At 32.6% G+C, this 20,105-nt stretch overlaps 1 protein-coding gene and 1 long non-coding RNA gene across 3 annotated transcripts in view; both read right to left on the bottom strand.

The window, feature by feature from the left end:
• Positions 1-287: 287 nt before the first annotated feature.
• LOC134702695 (uncharacterized) overlaps positions 288-20,105 on the bottom strand; it is a 32,548-nt gene continuing 12,730 nt past the window's right edge. The window contains exons 4-5 of the mRNA XM_063563410.1: positions 7,088-7,273; positions 288-706 (exon numbers count right to left, since the gene is read on the bottom strand). Of these exons, the coding sequence (XP_063419480.1) occupies positions 620-706; positions 7,088-7,273 (273 nt within the window). The 3' untranslated portion in view covers positions 288-619. The remainder of the gene's footprint in view (positions 707-7,087; positions 7,274-20,105) is intronic.
• LOC134702696 (uncharacterized) lies at positions 14,674-20,103 on the bottom strand. 2 transcript variants are annotated; one of them, XR_010104499.1, is made up of 2 exons: positions 15,462-20,103; positions 14,674-15,348 (listed from the first exon to the last, which is right to left on the bottom strand). It is a non-coding gene; the product is annotated as an uncharacterized LOC134702696 (long non-coding RNA). The 2 variants fall into 2 exon arrangements; XR_010104498.1 differs by having other exon boundaries at positions 15,472-20,103.

Here is a 20,105-nt window from a genome sequence, read left to right as displayed (position 1 = left end):
ACCAGTGCAAAAGTTCATAAGGAAAACAATGAAAAATGAAAAAATCAAAATGAAAATATGAAAATTAAAAATTTCATGAACAAAAAAGAGAAGTCCGTTTTAGCCCCTTTTAGCTCTGAAACCTTAAGTCCTAGCTCAAATCTGTAAAAATTCACTTTGTTGGAAAAAATATGACTACTTTTGACATAACTGAAAATCGAAATTGTCAATTTTATTTAATATAAAAAGAAATTCAGGTTTAAAGATATTTTTTAGCCTACAACTTTTGATAATTTACTGGATTTTTTTTCCTTAAATTGACGATTGTTGTTGGAAGGGACTTGGACAATATTCATGACATGGTCAAATTACAACTAGATGGAAAATTAGACGCCTTTTTCGTGCCACCGTGACAATAAGTGAAGGGCATATTGTTTATACTGATCCATCTGTCCGTTTGATGTTTTAGAACAAAATAAAACATAAATTATGGATGGATGGACAACAGACAGACGATAAATAATGGATGAAAATGCTTAGTGATGGCAAAAACTTGCAAGCCTTTCAGGCTAAGTGACCAAAACAGAAACCAATAATACAAATCAGCAATTCTTACTTTTCTTGTTTTCTTGCTTTTCAGCTACTTTACTGCTGCTTGGAGTATATATTTTTCTAGGAATTCTTTTCCTTTTTGGATAGGAAATTGGAGTTTCCATTGTTGGTAGATCTGCAAAAGATGAATATCATATTTGACAGATGTTTCACTATCAACTGTTTCATTACCAGGACCAAAATAAAAAAAATAATGTATGATCTGACAAAAAAAAAAAACAAGCTGTGTCAAGTCTTGTATTGCTGTTTTATATTTCAGAATATTTATGTGTCCGTGTCGTTACCAATTCCACTCTGAATGTAAATCATAATAATTTTGCACTTGACACGAACCAGCTAGTAACTATTGCAAGAAAGGTAACTAGAGGCTCCAAGGAGCCTGTGTCGCTCACCTGTTTTCAAATTTGTCTAAATCTTCCTTTGAGGATGATTTCAGACCCACTGGCTGTATTTTTTAGATCTTGTCCTACTTAACATTTTTGCTGTTCAAACTTTCAATATATCTATAACAGTTTAAAAGATACTTTTTAAAGCACTAAAATCGGTGAAAATATAAAAATAGAGGATATGGTAATAAACAAGTAATAAACATTTAAGGGCAATAAATCCAATAACAAGTGGTCATTTGAACTGTGTGTAGAGCTTTTATTGCTGAACATATTTGCAATCTAAAATATTTTTTTTTCTATCTATAATCACTGTGCTTAAACAGCTGTGGGTAACTTAAGTTACCCACAGCCCAAGATGGCGCAAGACATCTTCTGTTTATATAGATTTTAGTTATTTTAAAGCAAAACAAAGTTGTTTAACGAAGATAAAGCTTTCAAGAAGATGTATATCAGTTTCGCCCGCACTAATAAAAGTAGAAATAACTCAAGTATAAAACAATAAGTCGAAAAACAACTGATTTTAAAAGTCCAAAAGAGGTACGTAACTTTTACAAGAGATATCCGTAACTTTTTTTACGTAATTTACAGAGATGTCCGTAACTTCATGATGTGTCTTTAACTTTTCTCAGAATTTATATTGTTATACACAAAAATATAAAGGTAAGCTATGAAATATCGTAAGTTGGTATACAACTACATTTAGTTACAGTAAAGAGTAAAGGTTAACGCCTTACTTATTCCCAAAAACGGCAAGGGGAATTCATAGTCAGAAGTTCCAATTTTCGAAACGATCCCTTAAAGCAAAACACTAAACCCCTTCAACATTTTTTATTCTAGATTATATGTGATATCACTCTGTCTGTTTTACTCATAAAATTACAGCAACACAGTACTGCAACATACATTTTTACAATAACAAACCACGGCTGTCCTTAATCAACTAGTTTAAGATGAATATTAAGAAGCCGAAAAATCTGAACATGTAGCTTAAATGTTTTTCTTCTATGCGGTGCCAATATTCAAATTTTCAGATGAAATTACAAAAGGGAATAAACCGTACATTAATACTGAAACAATGAAAATATCTTAGCCTTATTTTTTAAGAAACCAGGACTAGTTGGGTTAATAAACTTTCTTCATTATTTACTTGTGTTACTCATCGAAACATAGTGCAATTACATATATGTAATTTCAAATAGATTTGCCAGGATCACATTGTTGTTTTTCTTCAAACAGTTGAAAATAAAATTTCTACTGGGATAATGATTTATTGAGTTCTTTGAAACCCTGTCTCTCCTTCGGTAGCTGTTAATAGTGGAAAATCACTGGTATAAAGCCGATGCCCGTAAATGCAGTTACGGTTAGCCGTAGATGGCATACGAAAATATGGGCATTATATTTTCTAGCTTTTAAGCCTATAAAATTGTTACAATTGTTGAATTTTGCAATTTAGGAAAAGGTCAGTGTCTCAAGATTTAATATAGACCAGAATCATGTTTATTATATGTCTAGCTATTTCATTTTTAAAGCTCTTAGTGAGCTGTAAGATGCGTGTACCTGCTGCTTTTTCTACAGTTTAGATGCCCTTAACTTGTAAAGCGGATGCGTGTAACTTGCAGATCTAATGATTGTAAATTGCAGTAGCTGAAATGCTGAAGTTTATTGCATGTTTAATGTACAAATTATCCTGTATTGGTACGCACTTTTATGTTATATTTTCATGAACGTAGAGAGCGTGGCACTCTTCCTATACAAGGCATCGGATTTAATGTCCCTAATCTGACCGGACCTGACTGTGTATTTGTACATCCAGCACAGCTAAACGGACCAAAGTTAAGCGCTTAAGTTGGTATTATCCCCATGTTTGTGAGTGTCATTTTCTTCGGTGTCCGTGGAAAAGGAAAACAAATGTCAGATCATTATGTATAAAGAATCCTTATATACGCAAAAATTATGCATCCAAAGGCTACAACAGAAAAATTACCCACGGCCAGAGTTTTCGGTTAAGAAAAGTTACGGACATCTTTTGCCATTTTTAAAATTGTTCTTAGGCTAAGCTAAGACAAAATGCATTACATTTTTTGTTTTCAGTTGATTATTTTGCCTTAGATACATTACATTGACAACTTGTAAAGAATTATTAATGCAAAGATATTTGATAAAATTAAAATCGCATTATTTTACGCCGCCATATTGGGCTGTGGGTAACTTAAGTTACCCACAGCCGTTTAAGCACAGTGATAATAGTTTATGAGATAATAGCCAAAAGCATTCAAATTTGCCAAAAACTGTCATTTATGGCCAATAACCCCTATGCAGGAGTATCCAACAATTTTGACATAAATATAAATTAAATAGATCTTGTCATTCTGAACATTTTTGTCCTTGTCACATTTTCTCTGTTTGCAATGAATGGTTTTTGAGATATTAGTCAATACAGTCGAACATGTTTTTCATTAACAGCCATATGTTTAATATATGTACTAAGTCCGTAAACAGGATGGCTTAGTATGACGGACGAAGGGACAGACAAAGTCCATGATTTGCTATTGGAAACCGCAGAAATTGGTAGGATCAAAATCTAAATTAGGAGGTGCACAATGGGAACATGTAACAAAGATTCTCTGACAGTTTCATGGAATTCCCTTCAGTAGTTTAGGGACGGAAGGATGAACGGACGGACACAACGAATACTATATACCCCGTTTTTTTAAGCGGGGGTAAAACTAAATAATGTATCAAATTATTACAATAAAATATCAATGAAAGACTCATTTTTTTTTTTACAAAATTTTAAAAATAAAGATTGATAGTCATGTTACTGTAAAGGACAGTTGAAAGTATAATTAAAGAAATTGTTCATTGAAACTTTAGGCCAAATTGTAATATATGGACTGGCAGGCCACTCCAAAAGGCCCTCAGTGTCTTGAACTATTTCTTAAATATTGACCTTAATCACATGAAATATTTGTACAAGGTAAATAAATCCTTGTATCCACCTCATCAAAAGTCATAAATTGTATAATATACAATTATGACCTTCATGGAAAGTTAATACAGTCAAACCTGTGAAAACCGGACCCTGAGTAATCCGGTTTCCTGTCAATTCCGGCCGAAAATTAAAGTCCCACTTCCTTCCCTTAATATTCTTTGCAAAAATGTCCCTTGTAAACCGGACCCTGTCTATTCGGAATTCCGATCTAATTATCTAGTCCCAATACAGTAAATTACTTTAATTATTACCTGTCAAAACCGGTTTGGCCTTTTATCATAACGGTATTGATTGATGTCAATTGAAAATTTCTTGCTATTGCACAATACTTGATATGGAATCCTGATTTGGACCAACTTGAAAACTGGGCCCATAATCAAAAATCAAAGTACATATTTAGATAAAGCATATCAAATAAGCCCAAGAATTTAATTTTTGTTACAAATCAAACTTAGTTTAATTTTGGACCCTTTGGACCTTAATGTAGACCAATTTGAAAACTGGACCAAAAATTAAGAATCTACATACATAATTAGATTTGGCATATCAAAGAACCCATTTATTCAATTTTTGATGAAATCAAACAAAGTTTAATTTTGGACCCCCATTTGGACCAACTTGAAAACTAGGCCAATAATTAAAAATCTAAGTACATTTTTAAATTCAGCATATATCAAAGAACCCCAAGGATTCAATTTTTGTTAAAATCAAACTAAGTTTAATTTTGGACCCTTTGGACCTTAATGTAGACCAATTTGAAAACGGGACCAAAAATTAAGAATATACATACACAGTTAGATTCGGCATATCAAAGAAACCCAATTATTCAATTTTTAAAGAAATCAAACAAAGTTTAATTTTGGACCCTTTGGGCCCTTTATTCCTAAACTGTTGGGACCAAAACTCCCAAAATCAATACCAACCTTCCTTTTGTGGTCATGAACATTGTGTTTAAATTTCATTGATTTCTATTTACTTAAACTAAAGTAATTGTGCGAAAACCAAGAATAATGCTTATTTGGGCCCTTTTTTGGCCCCTAATTCCTAAACTGTTGGGACCAAAACTCCCAAAATCAATCCCAACCTTTCTTTTGTGGTCATAAACCTTGTGTTTAAATTTCATAGATTTCTATTAACTTAAACTAAAGTTATAGTGTGAAAACCAAGAAAATGCTTATTTGGGCCCTTTTTGGCCCCTAATTCCTAAAATGTTGGAACCAAAACTCCCAAAATCAATCCCAACCTTCCTTTTGCGATCATAAACCTTGTGTTAAAATTTCATAGATTTCTATTCACTTTTACTAAAGTTAGAGTGCGAAAACTAAAAGTATTCGGACGACGACGCCAACGTGATAGCAATATACGACGAAAAATTTTTCAAATTTTGCGGTCTTATAAAAATGAAGAATCTACATACACAGTTAGATTTGGTATATCAAAGAACCCCATTTATTCAATTTTTGATGAAATCAAACAAAGTTTAATTTTGGACCCCGATTTGGACCAACTTGAAAACTGGGCCAATAATCAAGAATCTAAGTACATTTTTAGATTCAGCATATCAAAGAACCTAACTGATTCATCTTTTGTCAAAATCAAACTAAGTTTAATTTTGGACCCTTTGGACCTTAATGTAGACCAATTTGAAAACGGGACCAAAAGTTAAGAATCTACATACACAGTCATGACAGTTAGATTCGGCATATCAAAGAACCCCAATTATTCAATTTTGATGAAATCAAACAAAGTTTAATTTTGGACCCTTTGGGCCCCTTATTCTGTTGGGACCAAAACTCCCAAAATCAATACCAACCTTCCTTTTATGGTCATAAACCTTGTGTTTAAATTTCATAGATTTCTATTTACTTATACTAACGTTATGGTGCGAAAACCAAGAAAAATGCTTATTTGGGTCCCTTTTTGGCTCTTATTCCTAAACTGTTGGGACCTAAACTCCCAAAATCAATCCCAACCTTTCTTTTGTGGTCATTAACATTGTGTTTAAATTTCATTGATTTCTATTTACTTAAACTAAAGTTATTGTGCGAAAACCAAGAATAATGCTTATTTGGGCCCTTTTTTGGCCCCTAATTCCTAAACTGTTGAAACCAAAACTCCCAAAATCAATCCCAACTGTTCTTTTGTGGTCATAAACCTTGTGTCAAAATTTCATAGATTTCTATTCACTTAAACTAAAGTTATAGTGCGAAAACCAAGAAAATGCTTATTTGGGCCCTTTTTGGCCCCTAATTCCTAAAATGTTGGGACCAAAACTCCCAAAATCAATACCAACCTTCCTTTTGTGGTCATAAACCTTGTGTTAAAATTTCATAGATTTCCATTCACTTTTACTAAAGTTAGAGTGCGAAAACTAAAAGTATTCGAACGACGACGATGACGACGACGCCAACGTGATGGCAATATAAGACGAAAAAATTTTCAAATTTTGCAGTCGTATAAAAATATTAACTTTTTTTTCAAGTGGTCACTGAACCATGAAAATGAGGTCAAGGACATTGGACATGTGACTGACAGAAATTTCGTAACATGAGGCATCTATATACAAAGTAAGAAGCATCCATGTCTTCCACCTTCTAAAATATAAAGCTTTTAAGAAGTGAGCTAACACCTTAGCCGCCACCTTAGCCACCGCATCACTATCCCTATGTCGAGCTTTCTGCAACAAAAGTTGCAGGCTCGACAAAAAACTGCAAAATGTCCTTAAAATTACCAATTCAAGGGCAGCAACCCAACAACTGGTTGTTCGTTTCATCTGAAAATTTCAGGGCAGATAGATCTTCACTTGATAAACAATTTTACCCCCATTTCAGATTTGCTAATGCTTTGTTTTTTGAGTTATAAGCCAAAATCTACATTTTACCCCTATGTTCTATTTTTAGCCATGGCGGCCATCTTGGTTGCTTGGCCGGGTCACCAGACACATTTTTAAAACTAGATACTCCAATGATGATTGTGGCCAAGTTTGGTTAAATTTGGCCCAGTAGTTTCAGGAGAAGATTTTTGTAACAGTTAAAGATGACGACGACAGACGCCAAGAGATGAGAAAAGCTTAAAAAGAAATAACCATTAATACAACTTAATTGTACCATTTTACCTTGGTTCCTACAGCAATCATACCCGGAACATATTCTGTTTCCAAAGAATTCCATGCTAAGAGAAGTTCTCCTCCGTGTTGACCTAAAACTTTCTCACTAAGCCAGTGTTGAATATGAGCTTTTGATTTTTTACCGTCTTCATCTACTTTGTTTTCTTCAGCTTCTGTTATGACAGCTTTCTTCACCTTTAGAGATATAAATGCATTGTAAAATTTTATTATGTAATTTAATAAACAGAAGATAAATCCATCATAAATAGTCTGATCATTTTCAATGGAAGTGAACATAATTTCTGTTATGTTCAGTTACACCTCAGTCCTGGATCATGCAGCTTGGTCAATTGATTCCTAAACAAAGATTTGGTTGTTTTTTCGAGTTCTAGAAGAAACAAGGCTTCACTTTATATTCATGTTTTGTATTTCCTTTTAATAAGTATTTACGAATTCTACTGATGCAGTTAAAATAAAGGCTCTAAAGAGCTTGTGTCACTCACCTTGGTCAATGGGCATATCATAAACGAATAAAAATTTACAAAATTAACAAAATTTATGAAAATTGTTTAAAATTGACTATAAAGGGCAATAACTCCTTAAAGAGTCAACTGACCATTTTGATCATGTTGACTTATTTGTAGGTCTTACTTTGCTGTACATTATTGCTGTTTACAGTTTATCTGTATCTATAATAATATTCAAGATAATAACCAAAAGCTGCAAAATTATCTGAAAATTACCAATTCTGGGGCAGCAACCCAACAACGGGATGCCGGATTAGTCTGAAATTTTCAGGGCAGATAGACTTTGACCTAACGAACAAATTAATCATATCAGATTTGCTATAAATGCTTTGCTTTCTGAGATTTTAGCCAAAAACTGCATTTTAGCCTATGTACTATTTTTAGCCATGTCGACTATCTTGGTTCGCAGACAGGGTCATCTGACACATTTTCAAAACTACATACCCTAATGATGATTGTGGACCAGTTTCGACGACGACGCTAACGTCATACCATGTCATACCAATATATGACCAAAAAATTTTCAATTTTTGTGGTCGTATAAAAATCTAAATACATAATTAGATTCAGCATATATCAAAGAACCCCATATATTCAATTTTTGTTGATATCAAACAAAGATTTTGGACCAACTTAAAAACTGGGTCTATAATCAAAAATTCGTAAGGGTTCCACCGAACCCAGTGTCTCGCCTACTTTTGCTGTAACTCCCAGGCTCAACAAAAATGAGGAAAACAATCAATAAAAATATTCCTCTTGATAATATCTTTTGATTGTAAGAAGCTTCTGTCCAAATTTGGTAAAAATTTCAGGATATCATAGTTTATGAATCGAATAAATGTTTTAAAAACTTTAACTGCAGACTTTATGTTATGTCCATTTATAAGTAAAATGCAGATACACAGGTACCAAATATTAACAAAATTTCCTTTCTAGATACTAGCTTTTGATCATAAACAAGCTTCTGTCCAAGTTTGGTACAAATTTAAAATAGTATAAGAGAGTTATTAAATTTATTAAATTTTTTAAAAATTTAACCACAGAGTGAATGTGTTGTTTCCTGGCAGAAAACCTAAGTCCATTTAAAAGTATAATACGGAAAAAATTGATTAATTTTTTTACAAAATTTACTTCTGGATACTATTTTATGATCATAAACAAGCTTCTGTCCAAGTTTGGTACAAACCCAGGATAGTTAAAGAAAGTTATTAAAATTTTAAAAACTTTAACCACAGAGTGAATGTAATGTTTCCCCACAGAAAAACCAAGTCCATTTATAAGTAAAAAACAGAAAAAATGAATTTTATTTTTGCAAACTTTACTTCTGGATACTATCTTATGATCATAAACAAGCTTCTGTCCAAGTTTGGTAGAAATCCAGTATAGTTTAAGAAAGATATTCAAATTTTTAAAAACTTTAACCACAGAGTGAATGTAATGTTTCCCCGCAGAAAAACTAAGTCCATTTATAAATAAAATACAGAAAAAAGAATTTTATTTTTACAAAATTTACTTTTGGATACTAACTTATGATCATAAACAAGCTTCTGTCCAAGTTTGGTAGAAATCCAGTACAGTTTAAGAAAGTTATTAAATTTTCAAAAACTTTAACCAGAGTGAATATTTGTGGACGCCGGCGACGACGACGACGGAATGTAGGATCGCTTAGTCTCGCTTTATCAACTAAAGTCGAAAGGCTCGACAAAAATCAAAATACATGTTTAGATTCAGCATATCAAAGACCCAAGGATTCAATTTTTGTTGATATCAAATAAAGTTTAATTTTGGACATCTTTGACATATTCCCCATTTCCATTCTCAATTTTATGTTGGCTTGTTCAGCATTATGAGACAATATTGCCACATTTCCATTGTCTATTCCTTAGGTCATTTATGTTTTTCAAATGTTAATATGAAGACTGTTTCTCTTGTCCTTGATAATACCCAGAAATTATTGCAGCATTTATTATTGCCATTTGGTCTATTTTGAGAAAAATCCTGTTTAATTTATATGAAAAAATCAAAATGAGAATTTCAATAATTGATAATTATAACTCTGTAGCATTTTTCGTAATAATAACTAAAGGCTCTTAAGAGCCTGTGTTGCTCACCATGGTCTATGTGCATATCAAACAAAGGACATAGATGGATTCAGGACAAAATTGTGTTTTGGTGATGGCGATGTGTTTGTAGATCTTACTTTACTGAACATTCTTCCTAAATGTACTTACAATTTTATCTATCTGTAATGAACTTGGCCCCTTAGTTACGGAGGAAAATATTTTGTAAAAATTTACCAAATTTACCAAATTAATGAAAAATTGTTAAAAATTTACTATAAAGGGCAAAAACTCCTTAAGGGATCAACTGACCATTTTGGTCATGTTGACTAATTTGTAGATCTTAGGCAATATAGGAAAGGTGTACTGACATAAGTAGTCTCTAAACACTTTCTCCAAATGGAGCTTTCGTTAGTAGAAGCCATATTAACTATGTGTATCAGTGAGAAAAATGTAAAAGCATAACATTAATCCACCATTCTGCCTCTGATGAAGGTCCTTTATGGACCGAAACCGGTCAGGCTATGAAACATCACTAGGCACTGTTAATTATGTGTATTAGTATATATAATATATTTTTCATTTGTAGATCTTACTTTGCTGAACATTATTGCTGTTTAAAGTTTAGCTCTATCTATAATAGTATTCCAGATAATAACCAAACACAGCAAAATTTCCTTAAAAATTACCAATTCAAGGGCAGCAACCCAACAATCAGTTGCTCAATTCATATGAAAATTCCAGGGCAGATAGATCTTGACTTAGTTAACAATTCAACCTCATGTCAGATTTGCTCTTAATGTTTTGGTTTCAGAGTTATAAGCCAAAATCTACATTTTACCCATATGTTCTATTTTTAGCCATGGCGGCCATCTTGGTTGGTTGGCTGGGTCACCACACACATTTTTAATACTAAATATCCTAATAATGATTGTGACCAAGTTAGGTTAAATTTGGCCCGGTAGTTTTAGAAGAAGATTTTGGTAAAAGATTACACAAATTTAAGAAAAATTGGAAAATCTATTATAAAGGGCAATAACTCCTTAAAACTGACTGTACATTTTTGCTGTTCACAGTTTATCTCTATCTATAATAATATTCCAGATAATAACCAAAAACAGCAAAATTATGAAATATTTTATTTTTTGTTTTTGAGGAGAACTTTAGGAAGTAGTCCTGCTTTAATTTTACTCTGTCTTCTTCTTTATGTACCAGCTGTATGTGCCTACTAAGCTGTAGGCAGTATTTGTAACAAAATATGCAATACTGCGCTGATTTAATATTAAATTTGTTGCTTACAGTTGAGAATAAAGTTGCCTTGCTGTTTTTCTTATATATATATATATCCCGGCGAGGGAAGAACCAAAAATTTGCGAAAGCAAATTTACAGATCTGACATTGTTGGGTTGATGTTTAGACGAGTTGTATATATATTTATCATATATTTAGTACAAAATACAGCTATTTTGTATATCTAATAAAGGTGCGTTTTTCCAGTCTGTATCCCCTTCCCTGTATCACATACCCCGTATCGCATAGCTAAACCCGTATCGCATACCTTTTTTTTTATTTTTTTTTTTACATAAAGTCAGTTTATTTGGGTTTTTTTTGCTTAAGAAAAAATTTCCTCAAAATAGGTCAATTTTTTGAATGACGTCATTAATTGGTATGTAACGTCACGAACGTCAAGTTTTCATATTTTATGTGACGTTACGAACATCAAGTTTTCACAACATATTTTTTGGAACACTAAATGCAACTATAAAAATTACAAAACACTCAAATAAATACCATTATAAAACAAAAATATTTTTAAAACAACAGATTATAAGGTAACCCAGGTGCTTCCTATAAATAATTGAGCAGTTATTTTTTTAAAGGCTTTGAAACAAGACAAAAGCAGAACTGAAGGTAACCCAGTGCAGCTATGGATTAGAAAACATCTCATATAATATTATACTCTTCTGTTGAAATATATGATAAAGCGTATAATACATGGCAAAATCCGTATCACATGCCGTATCACCCTCGACCAATATCATCCCTCGGGCCTAAAGGCCCTTGGGCTGATATTGATGTCTCGGGATGATACGACATATGATACGGATTTTGCCATGTATTATTCTCTCTCTCTCTATATATATATATATATATACTTTTTATATGGCCTTCCAACCCTAATATCACTGAAGAGACATTTATTGTCGAAATACGGATCTGGTGTAGTAAAAAAATATTGACCCCATATGTTTGTGGCATAACATTGTGGCCACAAGTTAAAAAAATTTCTGTTTATTATTAAATTTATATCAAGATCCATTTTGTTACATCTTGTGATCAATTTTATTTGGCAATCACCAATGGCAGTCAGCAGGGTTAAAGAACATCAGTTGTTCGACCTGTTAGTCAAATGCGTTTTGTTTAAATGTACTTTTTCACTTTTTTGGTCAGCACACAGACAGTCACACAGGATAGAGTTTCGTTGTAGTAGGGTCTAATCAAAGCGCGAAAGCGCTGTAAAGGCAGTTAATTACAGGTTGTGTGTATTTCTAGTCCAGTTATATCATTATCTTCCATAGAACAGAGGTGGTTTGTAGAATTTAAGATTTAGAGTTCTTTTGTACCTTAGTTCACCTATACATGTATCTATAGTCTACTGTTTACAGTATATTTTCTGTGCCTCGCCATGAAATGCATTTTTAGCCATGGCCTTGTCAGTTTGCTTTAAATTTATGAGTTTGACTGTCCCTTTAGTGTCTTTCGTCCCTCTCCTTTAGACATATATAAGAACTTTTCCTTTTCAATATAAATAGACTATTTTTAATTATTGATTGTATACGCATATTCTATGACTCCCATAAAAAAAATAGTTCACAAAGATTGACTAGTCTCTGTACTGTGTGTATAGCAAGAATATCAAGAAACATAATGGTAAATGTACATAGTAACATGTCAACTTTTTTGATGACCATACCTGCCAACTGTCAGTATTTGCAGAGTATTTCCCCCATCGAGCTCAAGGCTCCCAAATGGAAATTTTGTAAGAGCAATTTTGTCGACTATTTAAAGAAAACAATTAATTCAACAATGGCTATAAGCTTGTTAATGCAAGAAGAAGCCAAAAACCACATTAGAATATATTTGAAGGGTATCCATGACAATTGCCCCATTAGCAAATAGCCCCACTTTTTCACTAACTCGCCCCACTTTAAAAAAAAACCTGCCCCAACCTGGATTACCAAATCGCCCCACTTGTGAACTGTGTTAAATCCCGTTAATATTACTCCTGCCAACTCGCCCCACCTAATAGAAAACGATAATATCTAGATAAATATATTATTAACTAGGAAGAATTTAGTAATGCCAACTCGCCCCACTTATGTAAAAAGATGTTATCCTATTGTATATAAGTTAAATTCTGTTAATATAACTCTTGCCAACTGGTCCCACCTAATGGAAATCGGTGAAATCTAGATAAATATATTATTAACCAGGATGAATTTAGTAATGCCAACTCGCCCCAAATATGGAAAAAGATGTTATCCCATTGAATATAAGTTCAATTCCTTATATTGCATTATGATACAATTAACAGATTTCTTTTTAATTGTTATGCAAATAACTAAGCTTCAAAACTTACATTTATTCTTCAGTATATATCAATAATAGTAATTAAATTAATTTTCGGTTTGTTTGTATTCTGTGTAGATTAGTTTTCATTAAAGTGGTGCGAGTTTTTATTTTTAATTATATATATATATATATTAATCTAAAAATTACCGTTTTTTTTATAAGTAGGGCGAGTTGGCAGGAGTAAAATAAAACAGGGTTCTCGCTAAGGCGAGTCCATGAGTCCTGGACTCAACAAAATCTGTCTGGACTCACCATTTTCAAAACTGGTGAGTCCACAAATACATCAATATTGAAATATTTTGTATAAACTGAACACAGTTACCATGACTCACCGTGGCCAAAAATGACGAGTCCCTGGACTCGCCTTCAAAAATCCTTAGTGAGAACCCTGATTTAAAACGATTTAACCAATTTCACATGTGGGGCGAGTTGGCAGGAGTAATATTAAACATGATTTAACCCATTTCACATGTGGGGTGATTTGATAAATCAGTTTGTGGTGTTTTTTTAAAAAGTGGGCCGATTAGCCAGTGGGGCGACTTGTCCTGCTTACATTTGAAGGCCCCCTTGAAGGTTTTGTATGACTATATGAACCATCTTTCACGTAAAACCCCCATGTGCATTTTGAAAAGTTGGCAGATATGTTTCTTACTCCAGGCAAAATCTACCGGTATGAATGAAAAAGAAGTTTTCAATTAAGGCTCTGTGGCCATAACAGCTGTCTCATTGGCATTTGAACCACTTCCCATATTTGCAATTAAAACAATAGAAGAAAATTCTTCAACGCAAAAACAAAACTTACTTGTAAATATGAAATTCTCTTTACGGTATGAGTTTTTCTCCTTGTTTGAGATTGTACAGTAGTACCTGTAACTGCTTATACCTATTTCTTTTTCACTTTTGCTTGATAAACTCACTAAATATCATATACATTGTACCACATCTCCTTATTTTTATATGCATTCCAATAACATGAACAATTGTAATTCAATTCTATATACCAAAGCAAAATGAACTGCACCACTTTCATTCACTAGTATGCATCTTTTGGCAAAATACAAGACTTTGTTCTTAGATGACACAATTAAATATATATTTATTGATAAAAAAATAAAATTTGGTATACAACTCTTTAACGGTATAAAAAAAAGCACAGCTGTGTTATAAATTGTGAAATTTGTGCTGAAAACATAGACATTGATGGTATTTGAGTAATTCCATATGTGAAGCTCAACATTAGCTCGTCAGTTGGTGGTGGACAGTTATAGTTCCTTTCTACAGGCTAGGATGAATGACTTTTCAGGAAAACCAATTTCACAAATCAAAACTTTCCTCTAGCATGTCTAGATTTCTCCTACAATATTCATCCAGTTAAGTTCTTTTGTTTTAATTGGACACCGTCCTGATTTTTAATTTTGCAAACCATTCAGTCTCTTGCTTGCAAATGGTGCATGAAAATAGGATGGGTATGGCAGTAGACAAGTCTCTTTAAAGTGGGTTTGTGCCCTGAAAAAAAGTTTTATAACTTAAGTTTAATTGAAACTTGTGCAACACATATACCTAAATAACTATATAACATAGAAGAGAGCATCATTCGTGTCAATGTTTTGTTCCTGTTTACATTGTCATTGATATTTTTTCAGAAAGCCTGAGGCATAGCTCATGAATTCCTGTCATTAGACATTACATCCTAAATTAACATAATTACTGCTAGAATGATTATCAGTATGATATACGTACACTATCATTGTACAGCCCAAGTCTTCAGTATATATAATTGTTGCATTCATTCACTCCTGTGTTCAGTTGTTCAAAAATTGCTAAACATCAACAAATGAACTTTAATAACAACAAGAAAACACTAGAAGAGATACGTACATACAACCGTGTTTAAGTGTATTTGAAAGAGAAATAAATCTTGTTAAACGATGTAAAAAGGAGAAATATATCTGGTTAAACGATGTATAAAGGAGGAAAAATTGTAGATATTGCATTACGATGCGTTCTACCTAATAGCACGTGGATATGGGTTTACATATTTAGACTTGACCTAGTCCAAATAATTATGACGTCTGGGACGGCTATTTTATTATTTTTCTTGGACCCAGAAAAAAAATTAAAATAGCCTTGCCAGACGTCATAATTATTTGGACTAGACTTGACCCAGTATGACCCGTACCTTGTAGGTCACCGCCGTCGTTTAAACACTTGACTACAGTCGTGTATAAGCTAGACAATAAAAAGCTTAAGCCTGTACTATTTGTGTGAAGTAAATGTGTTTGTTCTGTACATTTAAATTGTTTTACCTGATAGCAAGAACGTATATCTATCCGTTTCCTTCTCAATTCACTTTGTCAAATTCTTCGAGCTTCTTCAAAACATACGTATTACTGCGCCGGAAGTGAAAAAAATATGAGAAATCCTCGTAAAATAATGCTATTTTCAATTTAGAGGAATCCATTTTGTTATATTAATTATACAAAGATAAAAAAAAGTTACGATTAGTTATGAATTTGCATATCATTATACGGAACGTTTATGGACTATTTTTTAAGTCGGTCATTTTGACATTAAATCATGTACACATACACACGTAGATTGGCTGGTACCCGATTGTAATGTTACACATCAAATATATCAAATAGCTAATACCCGGAAAGTAGTACCGGGAACCAGGATAATACGTAGATAACATACATAACTAATACCGAAATTGAAAACGCTTTACGGTTTCTCGTTCATAAACCGAATTCCGCTTTGAATTATAGAAGATGCAATATTAATCATGTTCAGTCGACTTTTCATTGTTATATCAACGTCTGAACTAATTAAAGAATCTTTAGATGTCAGATAACACTTGAAATTGACCCGACCTCTTTCCACACGGAATATACAACTATTGATAGTTTGTAGTCAGGTTGACTGCTTATAATGCAAAATACACACTTATAACAAGTTCTATAAAACGAACAATACACACTGATCGTTTCTTCAATCCCCAATGTAAATGAATGAAACAAAAACCATATCATACCATAACCAGATGCTTCGCAGGGCGTAGCTTTATACGACCGCAGAGGTTGAACCCTGAACGGTTGGGGCAAGTATGGACACAACATTCAAGCTGGATTCAACTCTAAATTTGGATTGTGATTAAATAGTTGACACAGCATAGGTTTCTGACACAGAATGAATGTGTTCTAATGAACTTAATTTTTTTGTTTTCTCTTAGAGCAATTCACTATGCTGTTCAATATTAATCCTCTCAAAATAATGTTTGAAGGAATTTTCTTTTTATTTATGAAATTTCAAATGAGAAAAATTGAACCCAATTTTTTAATCACATCCCCCTTTCCCTTATTCCAAAACTAATCTCAATTAAAATATTCTAATGGAGTTTGCAACAATAACTACTCATTTAAATACATCATAAAATAAACTGTAAATAAAATGTAAAAACACTGCTTGTTATCACTGAATGGTAAAGATTATTTAAATTTATCAGTTGGTAGTAAAAAGTGAATATACATTGTATATTGTATATAACAAAGATTTAAGTTGATTCTGGACAAAGAAAGATAACTCCAATTAAAAAAAATTCTTGCAATAAGATATTTCTTGCTTACTATTTTGGACAAAGAAAGATAACTCTAATTAAAAAAAAATTTGCTATTTCACAATATTGTGAAATTAGATATTTCTTGCCATTGCACAATACTGTGCAATTGAAAAGACTTGCTATTCCACAATACTTAATATAATAATTTTAGATCCTGATTTGGACCAACTTGAAAACTGGGCCCATAATCAAAAATCTAAGTACATGTTTAGATTCAGCATATCAAAGAGGCCCAAGAATTTAATTTTTGTTAAAATCAAACTTAGTTTAATTTTGGACTCTTTGGACCTTAATGTAGGCCAATTTGAAAACGGGACCAAAAATGAAGAATCTACATACACAGTTAGATTTGGCATATCAAAGAACCCCATTTATTCAATTTTTGATGAAATCAAAAAAGTTTAATTTTGTACCCCGATTTGGGCCAACTTGAAAACTGGGCCAATAATAAAAAATCTAAGTTCATTTTTAGATTCAGCATATCAAAGAACCCCAAGGATTCAATTTTTGTTAAAATCAAACTAAGTTTTATTTTGGACCCTTTGGACCTTAATGTAGACCAATTTGAAAACGGGACCAAAAGTTAAGAATCTACATACACAGTTAGATTTGGCATATCAAAGAACCCCAATTATTCAATTTTGATGAAATCAAACAAAGTTTAATTTTGGACCCTTTGGGCCCCTTTTTCCTAAACTGTTGGGACAAAAACTCCCAAAATCATTACCAACTTTCCTTTTATGGTCATTAACCTTGTGTTTAAATTTCATAGATTTCTATTTACTTATACTAACGTTATGGTGCGAAAACCATGAAAAATGCTTATTTGGGTCCCTTTTTGGCCCCTAATTCCTAAACTGTTGGGACCTAAACTCCCAAAATCAATACCAATCTTCCTTTTGTGGTCATAAACATTATGTTAAAATTTCATTGATTTCTATTTACTTAAACTAAAGTTATTGTGCGAAAACCCAGAATAATGCTTATTTGGGCCCTTTTTTGGCCCCTAATTCCTAAACTGTTAAAACCAAAACTCCCAAAATCAATCCCAACCTTTCTTTTGTGGTCATCAACCTTGTGTCAAAATTTCATAGATTTCTATTAACTTAAACGAAAGTTATAGTGCGAAAACCAAGAAAATGCTTATTTGGGCCCTTTTTGGCCCCTAATTCCTAAAATGTTAGGACCAAAACTCCCAAAATCAATACCAACCTTCCTTTTATGGTCATAAACCTTGTGTTAAAATTTCATAGATTTCTATTCACTTTTACTAAAGTTAGAGTGCGAAAACTAAAAGTATTCGGACGACGACGACGACGACGCCAACGTGATAGCAATATACGACGAAAATTTTGTCAAAATTTGCGGTCGTATAAAAATCTAAGTACGTGTTTAGATTCAGCATATCAAAGAGGCCCAAGAATTTAATTTTTGTTAAAATCAAACTTAGTTTAATTTTGGACCCTTTGCACTTTAATTTAGACCAATTTTAAAACTGGACCAAAAATTAAGAATCTACATACACAGTTAGATTTGGCATATCAAAGAACCCCAATTATTCAATTTTTGATGAAATCAAACAATGTTTAATTTTGGACCTCGATTTGGGCCAACTTGAAAACTGGGCCAAGAATCAAAAATCTAAGTACATTTTTAGATTCAGCATATCAAAGAACCCCAAGGTTTCAATTTTTGTTAAAATCAAACTAAGTTTAATTTTGGACCCTTTGGACCTTAATGTAGACCAATTTGAAAACGGGACCAAAAATTAAGAATCTACATACACAGTCAGATTCGGCATATTAAAGAACCCCAATTATTCAATTTTGATGAAATCAAACAAAGTTTAATTTTGGACCCTTTGGGCCCCTTTTTCCTTAACTGTTGGACCAAAACTCCCAAAATCAATACCAACCTTCCTTTTATAGTCATAAACCTTGTGTTTAAATTTCATAGATTTCTATTTACTTATACTAACGCTATGGTGTGAAAACCAAGAAAAATGCTTATTTGGGTCCCTTTTTGGCCCCTAATTCCTAAACTGTTGGGACCGAAACTCCCAAAATCAATACCAACCTTTCTTTTGTGGTCATAAACATTGTGTTTAAATTTCATTGATTTCTATTTACTTTAACTAAAGTTATTGTGCGAAAAACCAAGAATAATGCTTATTTGGGCCCTTTTTTGGCCCCTAATTCCTAAACTGTTGAAACCAAAACTCCCAAAATCAATCCCAACCTTTCTTTTGTGGTCATAAATCTTGTGTCAAAATTTCATAGATTTCTATTAACTTAAACTGAAGTTATAGTGCGAAAACCAAGAAAATGCTTATTTGGGCCCTTTTTGGCCCCTAATTCCTAAAATGTTGGGACCAAAACTCCCAAAATCAATACCAGCCTTCCTTTTATGGTCATAAACCTTGTGTTAAAATTTCATAGATTTCTATTCACTTTTACTAAAGTTAGAGTGCGAAAACTAAAAGTATTCGGACGACGACGACGACGCCAACGTGATAGCAATATACGACGAAAATTTTTTCAAAATTTGCGGTCGTATAAAAAGAAGAGGAGAAATTCGAACATTTACGGATCTATTTCTGGCCAAAAGACCCCCAGCAAGGATTGCGTATGAAAAGATGAACCTCATGACTTAAAAGTCAGGCCTTAAAGCACTGCCTTTAAAAACAGCACAAACAATTGAAATAACATGAAGAAAGACATTATATGGAGGCATTCATGTTGGTGACAAAACTCTATCCTGTGTGACTGTCTGTGTGCTGACCAATTGAAATAACATGAAAAAAGACATTAAATGGAGGCATTCATGTTGGTGACAAAACTCTATTCTGTTTGACTGTCTGTGTGCTGACCAATTGAAATAACATGAAGAAATATATTATATGGAGGCATTCATGTTGGTGACAAAACTCTATCCTGTGTGACTGTCCGTGTAGATTAATGATTTAAGGAAAATTAAATTTAACACAATTAGAACATAACAACAGGCTATTATTTTAACTTTGAATTATTATTGGAAGCTTGAGGCCACAACCATAGGAGAATCTTAAAATCTTACAATGTATCAATAGGAGACAAGACAGATTTAAATGGGACAAAAGTCATGAAAGTGTAAAAACAAAAGGCTACTCAAAGACATGAATACATTTGTGTACATGTATAATTAATTAT

Source organism: Mytilus trossulus, unplaced genomic scaffold (genome assembly GCF_036588685.1).
Source record: "Mytilus trossulus isolate FHL-02 unplaced genomic scaffold, PNRI_Mtr1.1.1.hap1 h1tg000629l__unscaffolded, whole genome shotgun sequence".
NCBI lineage: Eukaryota > Metazoa > Mollusca > Bivalvia > Mytilida > Mytilidae > Mytilus > Mytilus trossulus.
The sequence above is the reverse complement of the archived record's forward strand: the minus strand, read 5'-3'. Positions and strand labels throughout refer to the sequence as shown.